The sequence below is a fragment of the Rhopilema esculentum genome, chromosome 11 (genome assembly GCF_057945365.1).
Source record: "Rhopilema esculentum isolate cy_ngs chromosome 11, ASM5794536v1, whole genome shotgun sequence".
In the NCBI taxonomy this organism is placed as follows: domain Eukaryota; kingdom Metazoa; phylum Cnidaria; class Scyphozoa; order Rhizostomeae; family Rhizostomatidae; genus Rhopilema; species Rhopilema esculentum.
In genome coordinates, this window is record NC_142825.1 from 8609275 (window position 1) to 8625780 (window position 16506).

Sequence of the window (16506 nt, forward strand, 5' to 3'; positions counted from 1 at the left end):
TAGATGATCGAATAATCAGGATTATGGGTGAGTCTGTTTAGAAGAATTCTTTTTAAGCAGCTAATGTTTTGAAATCCTGCTACTATCATGTACGTTGGTGCAAGTTATTTCTATTTAGAAATCATTAATCTCGTAATTGATCAAACAGATATTCTAGGGAAGAAAGATCCTGTGAATGAAAAGCGACGAGTAGGTCTTGATGTAGAACACTCTTCTATCAAATAGATACTAAACCCGGTTTATGAAGGATTGTACTCTTGAGAAGCCTGGCATGACCATTTCCTACGGCTTAACTCTGCTCAAGTGTACTCTTTTACATTTGACTCACCGAATTTGAGGTTGATCTCGTCTGAGCAAGAAAAAAAGATAATCGTTAACGTAGGTATCAGATCAAAGAATAATTCTTACAAAGTTCCCATACACTCTTAGAGGTCCACAAGTTCAGTCACGCATTAACATATACGGTACAAACGTATTTTACACTCGTACTTTGTTAAGGAATAATTGTTAACGTAAAGAAGCTTTGTGCTGCAGCTTTTGACTGGTTACTGTATAGTTTGATATAATTCTCAATATGCATGATCAGGAATCCGAAATTCTACCCAACTACTCCAGAGTCAGACATAGATTTCCTTCAAAGATTTTGAATTCTCTTGCAAATGAAATAAAATCGTCCAAAAATGCAAGTCAGTTCAAAGCTCTTATAAAAGATTGGTAATTCGAAAATCAATGCGCCTGTAACGCTTGCAGTCAACACCTCCCATAATGCAGTCTCTTAAATTGCTTCAAGTCAGTGTTTATTAGTGTTCATAATACTGTTTTCAAACTAACGGTAAAAAGGGTACTGATTATTATTATTATTATTATTATTATTATTATTATTATTATTATTATTATTATTATTATTATTATTATTATTATTATTATTAACAGGAATTCAAAATGAAAAGTTTCCATTATTATTATTTTAATTATTATTATTATTATTTTTAATTATTTCAATTGAAAATTTAGAGAACGATTAAATGCTCTGAACTGTAATTTGCAAGAACATGCTCTGTTAGCGCATAATACCCGCTGCCACGATGTCTTAGGCTGAGGACAAATGAAAGCTGAAAAATTGTATAACTTTTCATCGTTCCAGCACGTCAACCCTTTAGGAAAATAGAAGCATTTGTTGACCTTCTTTGAAAATGCAGAAAATTTAATATGTGTCAGAATGAATAGGGAAAAGTACAAGCTTAGCGTCAGAAAATTATTTCCAAAGGAGTTCAGCGATTGATATGATTTTGATATTATTTGATTTTGATACTAATGATTTTAGATATGAAAATTCATCCTCACAAAGGTATTCGAAGCGTTTCTTTTCCTATTGTGTGAACATATAAAACAAACTCGATCACCAAATAAGAACTTGTTCGACAATATCTCAGTTCAAAACAGTTTTATTATCAACAATTCAGCCAGCAAAAAAGTATCTGCATGAAATAACTAACAGGCATCACTCAACACTCATAACGAGGCTTCGAGTTCATTTTAGCGATCTGAATGAGCATATGTTCCACCATTATTTTTGCATGCGCGAGTCCCATTTGTAATTGTAAGGAAGGAGTTGAATCCACAACTCATTTTCTCCTGCACTGCCCACTCCATTTAGTTCATAAAAATCACCTGCTTGGTGTAGTATCATATATACTCAATAGTAATGTGACGCAATTGCCTGACGATCATTTCTGCAATTTTTCGGCAGTCCAAAATTCAATAAAATAGCTAATAGAATGATTCTAGATGCTACTGTAAGGTTTTTAGTTAGCACAAAATGAATTTCGTCGTACGATAAATCAAAGTTGTTTTGCCCTTGAATCTCTGTCTATGTTGTTATTTGCATCCGTGTAGTTCTAATTTTGTATAAATTAAGAACTTACTGTGTTGGGTTAGAGGTGACACGATAACGCATGTTTGTTACCTCTAATTCAGCACACACAAATTTATTTTGTGTTAATTGTTAGTTTTTAAATTGTATTTTTATGATGATAAAAAAAAGGAGTTCAGCGAGCCTTTGCGAGGTGGTTCTGGTTCATTCTTAGGAACACTTTGTTCTACATGGACCTCAAATCTTTGCCATTAATTTCCAAAAGCAGCTTACACTAAGTAGCACAGTTTTAAGCTCCTTGTTTCTCATTAAGGTCTTTTCATTAGTACCAAGCGAGTACAGTGGATGAAGCTAGCGGGTAGGAATTACATAGACCAAGTACATTTTGGATACTTTTTTAACAATTGTTACATTTCAATGTTGGTTCAGGCCATAAAGGTGACGTCCAATTAGTAACAGATCTATTTTTCGTTTAAATCTGCAACCACCCACGACGCACATTTTCCACAACTCAGTGAAATGTTGCTTGGATGTTATCTGTTAAAATTACATCCACATAGATCAATCATGATTCCTATCACACAGATTTATGTCATCTTCACGATCCACGTACGTCAGATATCTTAACAATTAATGTTTCCTGTCTACATGTGCATTTTTTCTGAAATTTCTAAAGCTCATAATACATAGAAATGTGTATGAGAAATTTTAAAAAAATGCCACAAATTTCCAGCTCCATAGATATAGGGGGGTCAGAGACCCCCTGAAATTTCTTTCGTAGTTTGAGGCTTAGTCATAATCAAGGTTTACTGTCAAAAATAAGCTTCTATAGATGGAATTCTTTTCGACAAAGAGAGGTCTTAATCATATGTTTATGGTGATAAATTTTATCAAATTTTCAGACATGATGATTTTTGCTTTTGTAATGTGTCAGTGACATATCAGGAGATAAGGAGGACTGGGGTTTGGCTGCTAGAACCGTTAAACGTGGACAGTTTAGTCTGATTCATAGCATGTGACCATTCGACAAAACAGCTACAAAGTTATCAAATATAGTTGTCTTAAACGATTATTAGTATATATCTTCTATAACTAATATTTTCTATAACTTCTATAACAACTTTTCAATTAATGCCAGTTTAAAAGTTCTTTGTTTTACTATTGGAGCTTTAAGTTTGAGCCTGTTGCTGATAAACGGCACTGTTAGGTGAATCAAAACCATTTCTTCAAGTCGACAAATACTCAAAGACGCCATTCGAACAACGAGCTGTCACCCATTCCCTTTCTTTATCGGTTATGCAGCAGAAAATATCAGTTAACCAGACAAAGATTAAAGAAAATATGACAGGGATAACTTACAATCGATTCTAATGAATACTAAGAATAGTAGTGCAGCGATTTTATCTGCAAATTTGGCGGTATAAGAAGTAAAGAAGGAAAGATCATATCAACAATATCTACTGTAAATTTCTTTTATCGATTGTAAAGCTATATCTACTGTATAATCAAGACAGTTGATCTTGACATACTCTGCTGTCAAATTTCTTAAAATCCATGAAAGTGGTGAAGCCAAAAGTGCTGGCTTGAAGATGTCTTGCCCAAGCAATAGAGAATACATGCAAGGCTCTTTTATATATTTGATTGCTTTACGGGGTCACGTGGCCAGCATTCAAGTTCGCTGCCCTTTCGAAATTGTGTACAATTGGGAAAGCTTTCATTGTTATCAAATAAGACATCAAGCACAAGAAGGAAGTAAGCCAAGACATCGACGCTGAAAGATCAGAGCGCTTGCATTACGAGAGGTTTTTAAGCATACCTATAGTCAGCCGAATTAATTGAATTATGTGCTCAATAATCATTCGGGTAGTCTTGGACTTATTGCGGTCTGTTCCACCCATATGCCGCCCTCTTTCCATCCGCATAATAGAGAAAAGCGATCTTGGCCGATACAGTTTTGAAGGAGATAAGATAAGCAAGTCCCGCAATTCTGTATGAGTGATATATATTTTTGTGAGGCATTTCAATGTTTATAAACTATATCTATGCCTATAAACATGGTTTTATGCTATCATACCGTCATACTTCACTTTTTCATCTATCTTTTATCAGAACTGTTGGTAAGTTTAATTGAAATCTCGTTCATTTATCTTCACTGCCCAACTCTCGTCAAAGGTAGCAATAAAGAGACGATAGTCTTTTTCTCAAAAATATCCTAGAATTTTGAAAAGAAAGATTCTTTCTTAGAAAAGAAAGCCTTATTTCACAATCTGCAACGGAACAGAGCGAAATTTCTTAAAGCACCCACCTTAAAGCAAGTGTATATCGCAAAATTAGAATGCTTCGAGGGGATTTAGCTTAGTCTAAAGTTATAAACATAGAAGCAGCTTGGTATATGGCTCTCAAGATACAGATCAACGGTATTCGTGTTAGAGCTTCATCAGCAGTTTCCACTATCGCGCTTGTAACTACAAATCGCTACAAATTGGGTCGGCTGCCTCTATAAATTGCTCAAAATACTTTCATAAAGACGCATCTGTCAACACCACCTGCGTTACTACTCGATTTAGCAGTAATTATTATTGCTTTATTGGAAAGATAGTATGCGAACTTTCGTAACTTGTTATTGCTTCTCTATGACGTTCGAATTTTGGTGATCGATCTAGAAAAGGGTAATGATGTGATCACTTGCAATAATAGGATATATTTTTCATAGCATGGCAATAATGTTAAACTTACGCAATTCTAGTTATAATAATGCAATTGCCCTTTGTTAATTTACATCAAAGATGCACAAACATTTATTTGCATTAACGAAACTGACCTGAAAAATTACCTTTGTTACATATATTACATGACCTCAAAAAAATCTCAGTATATCGGAGTAATAGGCTTCATATCGAATCGACTCTTTCATTATCCTGTTTTTTGCAATATAATGACTTACCTCTAAGAATGATTTTCCCACAGAAGCCACAGAAAACATCGTTCAAAACTATCAAGATAATATTAATTGATGTTTTGAAACAAAAGGAAATTTTTTGAAAATCTTATTTCGGTCATAATTAGATCTTTGAAATTCGATTCCAGCTTATCTACCAGATTTCATCTGGATATGCCTTTTATAGCCATTTTGTAGATACCAAATTAAAATAAAGGAATGAATGAAAAATGCTATATGTAGATGGAATTGTTTTTTATGTTAAATTGCATGTTTTTGGCATTTTTATTTAAAGATTCTTTGTAAAAGAGGAGCACAAGGCACAAAATCTCTCATCAGAGGTTTCAAAGGATTTTTATGAAAGAGTAAAATTAAACTGGAAAAACCTCAATAAAAGAATGATAAGATGATTTTCAAGAACAGAAGTCAAAAGATAGTAAAATGATTTTCATTAAAAGAGACGATGATGAAAAAAATAATGTAATTGAAGTCGTTACAGTGGAAGGACGAAATCTAATGAAATTTATGACAGCCTAGTGCTTGCGTCAATAAGAAAAAAGATGAAATGAAGGACCTTGACTTCTCCGAACTATTGAGAATTGCAGATGTGACAAGGTTACTTGAGAAAATTGGGTATAAAGTTGCTTGAATTGACTGGATAGCACCTGACAATGCATGCCTAAACAAGGTGACGTCATTCAGGCACTGGGGAATCAGTGGTCAGATGAAAACTGCCAACTTATTTCATAAAAGCTACATGTTCTCTCATTTTTATTAATGCTTTGGAATGTGTGGATATTTGATGAGAAATTATGAGACTTCATGAGTTTTAAGTACTGCACAATTGTCTTAGATCATGTTAAGTGGCAGACATATGAGCCAACGAACAAATCTGATGAATTCAGACTTTAAACAGAATATAAATGTGGTTTTTTGTCCAATAATGAAACAAATTGGACGTTATATTCTTCATTGATTTAAGAAATGAAATGGGCATAGCTCTTTTGTATTAGAAATGAGCGACTTAGCAAATAAAAGCTATTAGACAACTTGTGTAATATAGCTTTAGTATATCCCCAGACCTCACTGTGTAGCCGCTTCATGTAGGATCATTATAGCCCGTTTTCTTTAAATAAATATGAATGTTTCTTGTCGCTTATCCTTGAGGAAAGCAAAACAATTAGCTGAGGAACCTTTAGTTTTGTTGCTTGTTAATAGAAACCAAAAGCTTGTTTGTTTGTGACAAAAGTGAAGACATCATTTCGAGGCAAGGCTTTGGCTCTTAAGAAAGTTTTTTCACTATACAAGTAGAAAATTGAGTTGAGGGTAGCCAAGGGCAACTACATAAGCAATCTTTGATGTCAAAACTTTGATGAAAAACAGAAAACGATATAACTTAACAGGAACACAAACATATCAGCGTTTGAATCAAATATGATGCTTCGTACATAAACATAGAACAAAATGCTTGAATCAGCAGTTCACCTCTTATATGTCAAATCACAAGCGAATAAATGGAGCGATTGATTGAGTTTTTACAGCAGCCTATAATACTAAATTCAAAATTAAGTTTCTTTCTGTTAGCACCCTACCAGCTCAGGCGGCTTGATAAACCCTGCTAGAAAATTCCATTAATCTGCTTTCATATATACATACATTACAACTACAATTAGATACATTATTTCTTTTAAAAACTAGTTATTGAAATAACGACAAAAGAAATTATAGTAGTTGAAGCAGTCCTGATGAAACAACCTCGATTCAACTCTCTTTATTACAACTCATGAGCGGTAGTATTGTTACATACGTTTTCAGGCATTCAAATGTATGCCTTAACGTCACAGTAAACAAAACGCTTTCTCCTTCATATTCCAAGGCTTTTTGCAAGCTGACAATGGCGGCAGCTGGTAATGATTACTTGTTACACTGACAGTCCTAAGCTTTCCAGAATTGAATCTACTCTAGATTTATGAGAAAAATCTGCATTGTTCAGAAGCGAAACATTCAAACCATGACGTTACGCGCGATACGATTATTTGTATACAAAGATGTTTCTTCTTCCAATTCAAACATGGATCTGTCACCTCGCTAGATCTATTACACGACACATCATAGCACCACAGTGGCACTTACTGGGTCAAATGCTGTTTTGTATTTTTTCTCACACCACAAAAAATGAAAAGCTTATATTGTTGCTGGCAATTACTACAATATAATATGGTTGAAGTCTTCGTTCACCAATACTTTAGATTTGCAATACAACTGAAACACGCAATTACTTACGGAAGCTTTTGCACTAAGACACGAGAAATCGGATAAAATAATCCTTTAGCAGGGTCACAAGCAACGCACAAGTTGAAAATAAGACTAGAAAATGGACGAGGCTACATGGAAGTATAAAAATGAATTATCAGATTTGGAGATAATTACGGAGATGATACATCGATTGCCGTCTCATCCTATTAATGGAACAAAGTCAAATTAGTTCTGAACAAAGTGAGATCTGATTACTCTGAAGATATACATTTAGCTCATAAACGGGCTTACATATAGCAAGAGTGGCTTACCTTTCTTTGGCTGAAAAAGATCTTCACTAATCTTGGCTGCTTTCAATAAATTAAGACAGTGTTCTGACTCCTGAGATGAAATCAGTTGGCTGCGATGTGCTCCGATTGTGCCACTGTGCTGCTTCTTTTATCCAGAGATAAATCTAATGTTAGCCCAACCTGATCCAATTTATGGTGTGAGGCAAAGCTAACGAGCCTTTGAGTAAAAGCCACAAGGTATTCTTAATTCCTTTATTATTTTCCTTCGACCGCTGTTTTTCGTCAGTCAATCCAACATCCAGCCACGACAATCCAACCAGAGAAATGAGATTAAGAAAGCATACAAAAGTCAGGGGAATGCTCCCCTTCTTAGAAAAAAATGCGCAACAACAAAACAAAACAAGTTTTGTTCAAGTCGTTTGAGCCAATAAACTTATTACAAGCTTGTTATGGCTGCAATTGAATGTTGCAAAATCAAACGTTTTCAATAGGTACCTTGTTTACTGTTTCAACTGGTTACCCTACCTAGACAAAACTCTGTCATAGCCATTTTCATGCGTTATCTAAAGTTGATCGCCAGAAGATATCTATGATAAATATAAGACGATCATAGAAACAAGATTAGGAAAAATAAAGTCTAGCAACAATGTTTCATCCTTGTGCTCTTCAATTCTTACTAGAAAGAGTCTCAAAGCTTTGAGTTAATGAAAACATGATCACAACTCCTGACAAAGAGTAGGGTGAGGTGACCTGGCTGTTGGGTGTCAACTTACTGTCACAAATGTCACGAAACGTAGTTAAAAAACGGATAGAAAAATGAGACGGATGCTTTTATGTTATATATGACAATATGAGTACAAATTGGACGCCGCTGCGGTACAACTCATGACAGCAAGGAACGGAAAGGCAATTGGTTTGAAAATACATAGAGTTATTCGCTCTGTACAAACTGCTTGTGTAGTCTGTGCCAAAACAAAGATATCCCACAAAAATAGGAAGCTGTTAACAAAGACCACTACAACGACAAACGCATAAATATCGTTTATTTCGGGCAAACACGAGCTGTTTTGCAAAGCAAGCAAGAGAGGCTATGCTGTACTGTTTTCAAACATGCGCATTATGTTTTTCCGCGCATCAAATTTAATGCTAAGATGGCCTGGTAAGATTCCGCATAAAAAATTGAATTAGTGCATTGTGGGTACAGGAAGTTGCCAGATCAACGAAAAGTCAGTTTCGAAAATGTTTTCTGCCACCTTCCATTTGTCACCAATTGCTAACTGCACATCTTTGCACGACAATGAATCTGCTATCTTTCTTGTTAATGCTGGTAGAGGACTTATTTTCCAATCGACATGAAAATTTTACTCTTAAATGCCTTGCTTTCTTCTTCTATTGACATTCGAGATTAGAAATTAACAATTACAATTATCTGACATCGTTGCAGCTTTCTCTGGCTTTTTTAGTAGCTTTCTTTATCACATTCACGATACTAACGAATTTCATCAAAAATTTTCAGCAACATCCAGGAAAAACTGGATGGCAGACGTTTTTCATTAACTGGCTGCTCTTCTTAACCAAAGTTTCTTTACAATTCTAAGTATTGTAATAAAGTTTTGATGCCAAAGTTTTACAGTAAGGTACGTTCCAAGCAGAAATCTCCATAGATCTCTTAATGTTGCTACGAGTCTGAATGGAGACGGTCTATGAAACCCAACGCCGATCTACTCATATTGAAAGCAAGAAAAGAAAAAATTTGCATTCGCCTTAACTGGGCAAACCCTAGCAATTATTTCTAATGTCTGGAAATAAAGCCAAGCTATAACTAAAAGCCATCCTCTTTAAACTTTAAAGCCTTATTAAACGTTAGAAATCTTTCCTGGAAATTAATTCTTTAAAGGTAATATCATTAACTCGTTAGTTTTGATCTTTAAAACAGAACTTCCATAACAATGAATTAAAAGTGAGTTTTTCCTGTGGTAGAGGTGATAATCTATAAAATGTTTTAACATACCTTTGTCGCAGAAACTATAGATGGACCAGCCCAGCATAAATCTATTTTATTTACAGTTAAAGTTCAATTGCAAGATTAGTCTTTGTGATATTTAGATAATGTTAACCTGACCAGTCAATAGAAATAACGTTTAATTAAAAAGTGAAATTTTTGTTTAGAATGTAAGGCTATGATATAAAACCGTTTTCTACTTCTCAAAAACTCAAATTTTCTATTATCCTTTATCTTTTTTGATGATTTACCGTGAGTAGATTACTTTATATTTTTGTCAAAAAAAATAAATATAAAAACAGATCATTCTCGACCAGCCGATAAACAATGCCTGTTGATGACGACTGTGTCTGAAGAAAAAAGTTCTCAATGGCCACCCTCATGAGAACGAAAGTGCCAGAGTCTTCTGAGATGGCAACACAGAGAGGTGCCTGCATTCAAGTTAGAGTTAAATGGCTTATCCAACCCATCAAAATCAAGAGAAGAAATCAAATCTGCCCCGTGTTACGGTCGTCCCTGTTACGACGTGGCATCATTAAACCTCTATGACTGCAACCGTCTTCTAGCTTTTGGAATCTGGCACAACAAATCTTAGCTGCTGACTCTAATGATGATCAAGAGAAAAGATAAAAAGAATTATAGGGAGAGGCCGAGGACCTAGCTTAAATTTTGTTTATTTCTGGCAAGCATGACGACCTAGCAACAAACAGTTTGTATGCAGCTCTATGCCCAGAACCACAGCACACCGCATTGCAAAGTTTTTCTTAGAATGCAATTGGTCCATTTCGATGTTTCCAACCCTTAAGCAAAAAGCCTAGATGATATCTTAGTATAGAACATGCACTTCACGCACTTCTGATTGTCATGAAGCACCAGCAGCCAATCAAATAAGGGTGACCATCATTTCCACCCTAAAAAAGCCATTTACGTTATTCTGAATCGGGTCCAGAGAATAATAGCGACAGAGCAAACACGTTAGTGTGTCGACACTTTATCGTAAACAATACGCAATGGACTCTATGTTAAAATGTTCACTAAAGAAAAGGCTTTGTGGTTGAAACGAAAAAAATACCAAAAGATTAATATTTTCTTTGAATTGATAATGCACTGCCTCATAATGTGTCAGTTCTTCCCCTTTGGTTGTTGTAATGTTTTAAAAGAATTCAAATGATTCATATTTTTATCAAATTCAAGCCAAATTTAAAACCTTAAGCTATTTTGGGCGTGTCTTTGTATAGAAATAGTGGTCAATGCTATTTCTATTTTTATTAACTTCATTCTTTTAATAAAACCAAAAGTTAGATGCAGAGCTATTATCGACAGGTCTGTCGAATACATTTTGAATAATCTAAAACTGAACATGAAATGACAGGTGATATCTTGTTATTATAAAGTACAACAAAGTTTGTCAGCTAGGAAGTGGATTGTAGCTTTTTGACTCTTACCAAACCTAAAAAGCGAGGTTCATTATAGCTAGATAAAATAAGTAACTATTTTTATCTAAATTAGTTCCTTATTTTATCTTGATTATAGCGATAGTCTTGACTGACCTATTCTTTCTATTATGGTTAAAAAATTACACAGAATGCGGAAGCTCCCACACTGCAAGCACTATGTCATTGGTTATCTCTCGGTTTTTAGCTTTCTTGGGTTGCACTGTCAAATATTACTGTTTCTGGCTATAATCTGCTCATACCGTCGAAAATTGAACGGAAATCGGTATACAGAGGCAAATTATAAATTACTGGAAAAAAAACAGGGCGAAGTAGACCTGAACCACTGCACCGGGCCATTAGACTTACTCCATGAGCCGTAAAGTGAGGCAGTAGCGAAATAGAGGCTCATGGAGTAAGACTACTGAGCCATTAAAGCAGTACCTTTTCACGAGTTAAAGGGAGAAAGAAAATTCTTCTTCTTTCTAGATAGATTTTATTTAATGTTTTTATATAGAGGTATTGGAAAAAAATACCATGATAAAATTTCGGAATGATTGAAGATTTTATAACCTGAAAATGGCTTTGAAAAAAGCAAACGTTTCACAACATACTTCTGGAAGCTTTTTTGTCTGACACTCCTCAGTATAAAACGTCAGAATATGGGTCCGGAAGAACACGATGAAAAATATATACCAAGTAAACATAATAGAAATATTGGCATGTTAGTAAGGAAACGTTTTGGTGGCATGTTGAGTGATACCAAAAAGCATACTGTCAAATTCTCTCTGATACTGAAAAATTTGTCTTAGGTTATAGTCTTGATTTTTGTTTCCCACCCCAAACAATCAACAGAGAGGAATTGCTTGCCGAATTCAAAATTTTACACGCTCAACTTGCCAAACATGAGATTTCGAACCCCTTTGGAACTTAACAGTTTACGAACTCGACTTAACGATTTGTCATATGCGTATAGGGGCTCTTCCATCGACCACTCTGGTTTTCTTTTGCATAAAGAACATTTCGTAGTACTAAAATCTCTACGGTTTAACAACGACCAAAAAGTTCTGTACTGCCAAAAAAAATTGTTTATAACCCTATAATGTGATGTGTGATGTGATGGGAAGGATTGTGTGATGAAGATGAGTGAAAGAGCAAAGTGAACAAGACTTCATTTGGAGATGATTGCAAAAGGCACTGAAATATCATTAATAGAAACTGGTATCACGATACAAACAGGGATATCAATGAAAGCAGATTGTGTGATGAGAATGTATGAAAATGTCAAAATGAAGAAAACTTTGTTGGGAGGTGATTGCAATGTCGGAAAAATGTCAAGAAATGAATTGGTCTCAAGATGGAAACAGATAAAACAAGAAAGAAGATTGGAAGGATTGTGTGATGAAGATTTGAGAAAGTAGCAAGGAAAAAAGACTTTGATTGAAGATGATTGCAAAAAGCACAGATTGTCTTGTGGAGAATTGGTACGAGGATGCAAACAGAGAGAGCAAAGAATAGGAGGTTATCATGGTAAAAATTGCGCGACGTAGATAGATGGAGATGGCGAAAAGAAGAAGAATCCGTTTGAAGTAGATTGCAAAAGGCACAGAATCAATATTAAGAGGATTGGTGTAATGATGCGAACAGAAAGAGGAAAGGCTAGAAAGTTGTCGTGGTAAAAGATCTAGATCAAAACGAAGTTAGCTCTATCACAATGCAAATAGGAATACAAAAGAATAGAAAAGACTGGAGCAGGCAACTTCTTCATAATGAAGTGTTAAGAAGACGTTGTATTAATGGAATGTCAAAAGTGTTTGAGTTTTTGCAAAAGAGACAGGGGATAAAAGATTTCCACAAGATGTGACAAAGACAGAGGAAAGGGGGAAACCGTGCTTACCCTGCATTAAATGAGAGCAGAGCCTTAAAATAGTGCTGTTAAAGATGTTAGTCTGCAGCTTGATGTCTTGGTGTTTCATCTCCCTCTTTAAAGAAACTATATTACAATTTCTTGTTGATTTATACAGATCTGAATCCTTATGGCATGTTTTAATGTGGTTATGATTATATTACTTTAAGTGTTACCAACGCAATAAATTTTGATGATCTTTGCTTGTATGATTAGTGTTTTCAAATATAGTGTAAGCCACCGTTGACTTTTAAACCCCAAAAACAGTTTAACTATTCTAGCATTAATAAGATTATAAAGGAGGGTCTTTTGGCTCTTATATGAAGTTTTAAGCTGTATTGTTAAATGATGTATTGTAATTATGTCAAAGAATATTTTATTGTTACAAGTCCTACTTTGTTTAGGTATCATTATAATTCTGGATACAAAAATATAGGGAAGCAATGTTATAAATACAATATTCCAATAATGTGCAGCTTTGGTTATCGATATGCTGGATTTCCTTTCTGTATTTTTGTGAACTTAGGTACATGCGAATCTTCTTTCAAAAAGGTAACCTGGGAAGTTGAATTTACTCATTAACCTTTAGCTTTACAGTTACCTTTTTTCAAACCCGTTTCAAAACTAAGCCTGCCATAACTGCAATTCCCTCAGTAGCCCTCACAATCATTAAATGTTGCCTCACTTTGAGTTACCAATCATACAACCCATATTTGAGTGTTGAGTATGAGAAATTGTTTTGGATCGTGAAACTGACCGATATCTTCCTCCATTAGTTCACTGAAGAATTCTTACAAAATCTAACGGATGATTACAGATGAATTTTCATAACAGAATAAACCCTGTTATAACAAGTAATTATTACCGCACCTTCAATCTAAGATCTTCGTATAAAGTAACTTTAGAATGGTATCTTTTTAAAAATTTTCCAACGAGAGGTGTAATTGGTCGATGTTTGAACAGAGCAGAGATTGCCAGACAAAAAAGCAGATTTAAGTACGAATTTGTCGGCTGATATCATGATTTGATTGTGGATGTACTTAATTACCACCAACTTTAAGATAGTATGAAAAGTAAGTTTTGTCACAATATGATATGTAATAATCTACAATTTTACGTATGTAAGAATCGTATCCCACTTCGCTCCAGTCATTGAAGAATAAGTCTTCATAGGAAAGCCAAGCACACTTTCTTGCTCCCCTAGGCCTTGTCATATACCATTTATTCACTAAAACAAGGGTCGCAGGGGGACGCAATGGTTCAAAATGGCGCTTCTTATTTTGTAATTTTCAAAATTTACTTCAAAGTTTCGACAATCTGCAGCAATGTGCAAGAGTTTGGAAGCAGAGCGATCTACTTTTTCTTTCAGTGGCGTCAGGGGCATCGAGACGGAGGGTTAGGGGGGGCAAAAGGTCAAGGGCCTGTGCTCCGATGGGGCCCGTAATAATGTAATAAGATCTATTCACAATGCAAAAAAGCTACTATTTCAGCTACATTTGTGGAATCAACGCCTATAAGTTTATCACAGAGAAAAACTATGTCCACATGTCCTTGATTCATGAAAATTGTTTTTGCACATTCTTTTAAAAAACCTTAAAAACTTTTACGACAATTGTAACTACAAAGGGCGTTTCCCTAGTTCTCCGGGAGACTCAAGGGCGTGAAGTTTTCTTAAAGGGGTCCAGTTTTGTGAATCACCCCTGGGCCCGAGCTGGCTCTCCACGGCCCTGAGTGGCATACCAATAGATCTTCAAATGAGGGGAGTGGAATGTGGCAAAATCAATTACCGACAGGTTTTGATAGAGGATTTTCAAATAGTGTATGTATTTCATTGTAAAATTTAACTCTAGTTCTAAGTATCGTTTGTAGCGGCTTTATCATCAAACCGAACAACAATGATAATCAAGGACGTGACAATTTAGGAAGGCTGGGAATAGAGAGGGGGCTATAACATTGTTCTGGAGTTTAGTAAAGACCACGACTAAGGTTGGTTGCAAATAAGACGTTCTAGAGATGGCCGGAAATGCATCTTAATATATACAACATCGCTCTAGACCCAAGAAAAATCCTGGGCAATATTCATAAGTTTTCATTGAAATTTGTCCCACAGCTTTATCTGGTTTGATCAGAGCAGCTGACCCTAGGAGAATTTGGAGTTAGAAGCTGGACAGCAACAATAGCAAACAACGTCAATAAAAGGTTCCATTAGGATCCGTTAGTGTAAACTTTCCAACTTTGTGCTAGAGTAAACTAGCTAAAAAATGTTTAACCTATAATTGCAAAAATTTGAGGGGGGCTTAAGTCCCTGCTGGCTGCGCGGTGCCTGAAATGATGCCTGATTTCTTTGCGGAAGTTTCATACCTATCCTTTTGAGGCAACCTCTTTTTAAAAAACGATAGCGTCCACGTTTCTATGGAGACAGAAGAAGCACAGAATGCAGGATCACGTTGCCTGGCCAGTGGCCACAATCAATTATTAACCTGAAAGTGGGCACGTTGTTTTGATTTTTTATTTAGCCGTGGCTGGGTGTTCACATGGTTTATCACGAAAACAAAGACGACCCTGCTCGATGCAGCTCAAGACCAGGAACAAGGCTAAGCAGTCATGACTGCACCGCATTAGTAAAAGCCAAGGATCGCCACGATGCAGCAACTCAAGTATCGCAAAAGATCAAAGTTTCCTCTGTTATGCGAAGACCAAAAGCCGAAGAGAGGATTCCTTCTGATATTCATGCCTTGCCAGACCAGCGATTTGTTGCAGATATTCATTCAAAGGATACATTGAGGCCGAAATCCGCAAACGTTGTGCTTCAATATGCCGATATCCCTATACAAATTACCGAACACCATTTGGGTCGGCCAACAAGAGCAACTGTTTTGAGAAATCTGCGAAGAAGCCAATCAGCCTCTTCAATTTGTTCAGATTTTTCTTGGATACAAGACAACAGGAGGCTTTGTAACATTCGTGATTATTACCGGCTTTTTAAGTTAGACAATGCTACTCATGGCCCCGCTAGCGAGGAATCAGAGCATGCCTACTTAACAGGCGCCAGGTTTAACAGTGCACATTGGCTAGATTCACATACACTAAAGCGCAGAGGTTTGTACATCAACAAAGGTAATCTTAAGAATGTCTTCCTTGTTCGTAAGTCTTACACTGAGTCAATAGCGTCTAAAAAGGAAATGTTTGGCAGAAAAGAAGCGACAAAAAACAGTCAAAGATTACTGGAAGTGAGAGGTAAAGGGCTCATGAAAGACATCAGTGTAAACACAGAGCATCATTATCTCAGTATAGATAACTGGCATGGTGCTGACTGGCAGAGGAACTTACCAGAAATGTATCAACCAATAGAGGAAAAATACAACCCAAATACAAGTGTAGTAATAAGGGCAAAAAGAGTAAAATCAGAATACAGAGATCCTGTTCAAATGGCTGGGTTGAAAGCTAGAAGAAGTAAAAGTGCTAACTAAATATTTTGAGTAGTTTTAGTTTTGAATGGCAGATGGCAACAAACTTGGTTTAATGTTTTGCAGATAATAATTGTGGCAAATATCAGAACTACTATACGGGGTATTAGAACTACTATATTGATTTCAACAGATGAATAGTAAGAGTATTATAATGCAACATTAAGTATTAGTGCAATAGGTTCTTCCAATAATGGTTGTAAGAATAAACTTGCAAAACAAGTAACCTTGTGCCAATTGCCTTTACAGGCTTCCATGTTGAACTATAATTTTTATCAAATTTGAGACAATGCATGGGTTTTAATATGTAAATCCATTGAACAGAAATCCTACTTTTAGTC

General features: G+C 35.5%; 3 protein-coding genes across 4 annotated transcripts in view; 2 read left to right on the plus strand and 1 right to left on the minus strand.

Moving 5' to 3' along the window:
* LOC135693258 (uncharacterized) overlaps positions 1-7679 on the minus strand; it is a 30649-nt gene extending 22970 nt beyond the window's left edge. Inside the window, exon 1 of one of the 2 annotated variants that reach the window (XM_065211689.2) lies at positions 7095-7679. The gene's annotated coding sequence lies outside the window, so the exon portion shown is untranslated. The remainder of the gene's footprint in view (positions 1-7094) is intronic. The other variant, XM_065211686.2, reaches the window with a different exon arrangement.
* LOC135693262 (SNARE-associated protein Snapin) overlaps positions 9-16506 on the plus strand; it is a 34095-nt gene continuing 17597 nt past the window's right edge. Inside the window, exon 1 of the mRNA XM_065211695.2 lies at positions 9-27. Within this exon, the coding sequence (XP_065067767.1) occupies positions 24-27 (4 nt within the window). The 5' untranslated portion in view covers positions 9-23. The remainder of the gene's footprint in view (positions 28-16506) is intronic.
* On the plus strand, positions 15142-16499 carry LOC135693264 (uncharacterized). The gene has a single exon (XM_089111151.1). It carries the CDS (start codon positions 15233-15235, stop codon positions 16166-16168), a length of 936 nt encoding a protein of 311 aa, XP_088967277.1. The 5' UTR covers positions 15142-15232; the 3' UTR covers positions 16169-16499.

Coding starts and splice junctions, on each gene's coding strand:
- LOC135693264 (XM_089111151.1), top strand. CDS start 15,233: ATGGTTTATCACGAAAACAAAGACGACCCTGCTCGATGCAGCTCAAGA.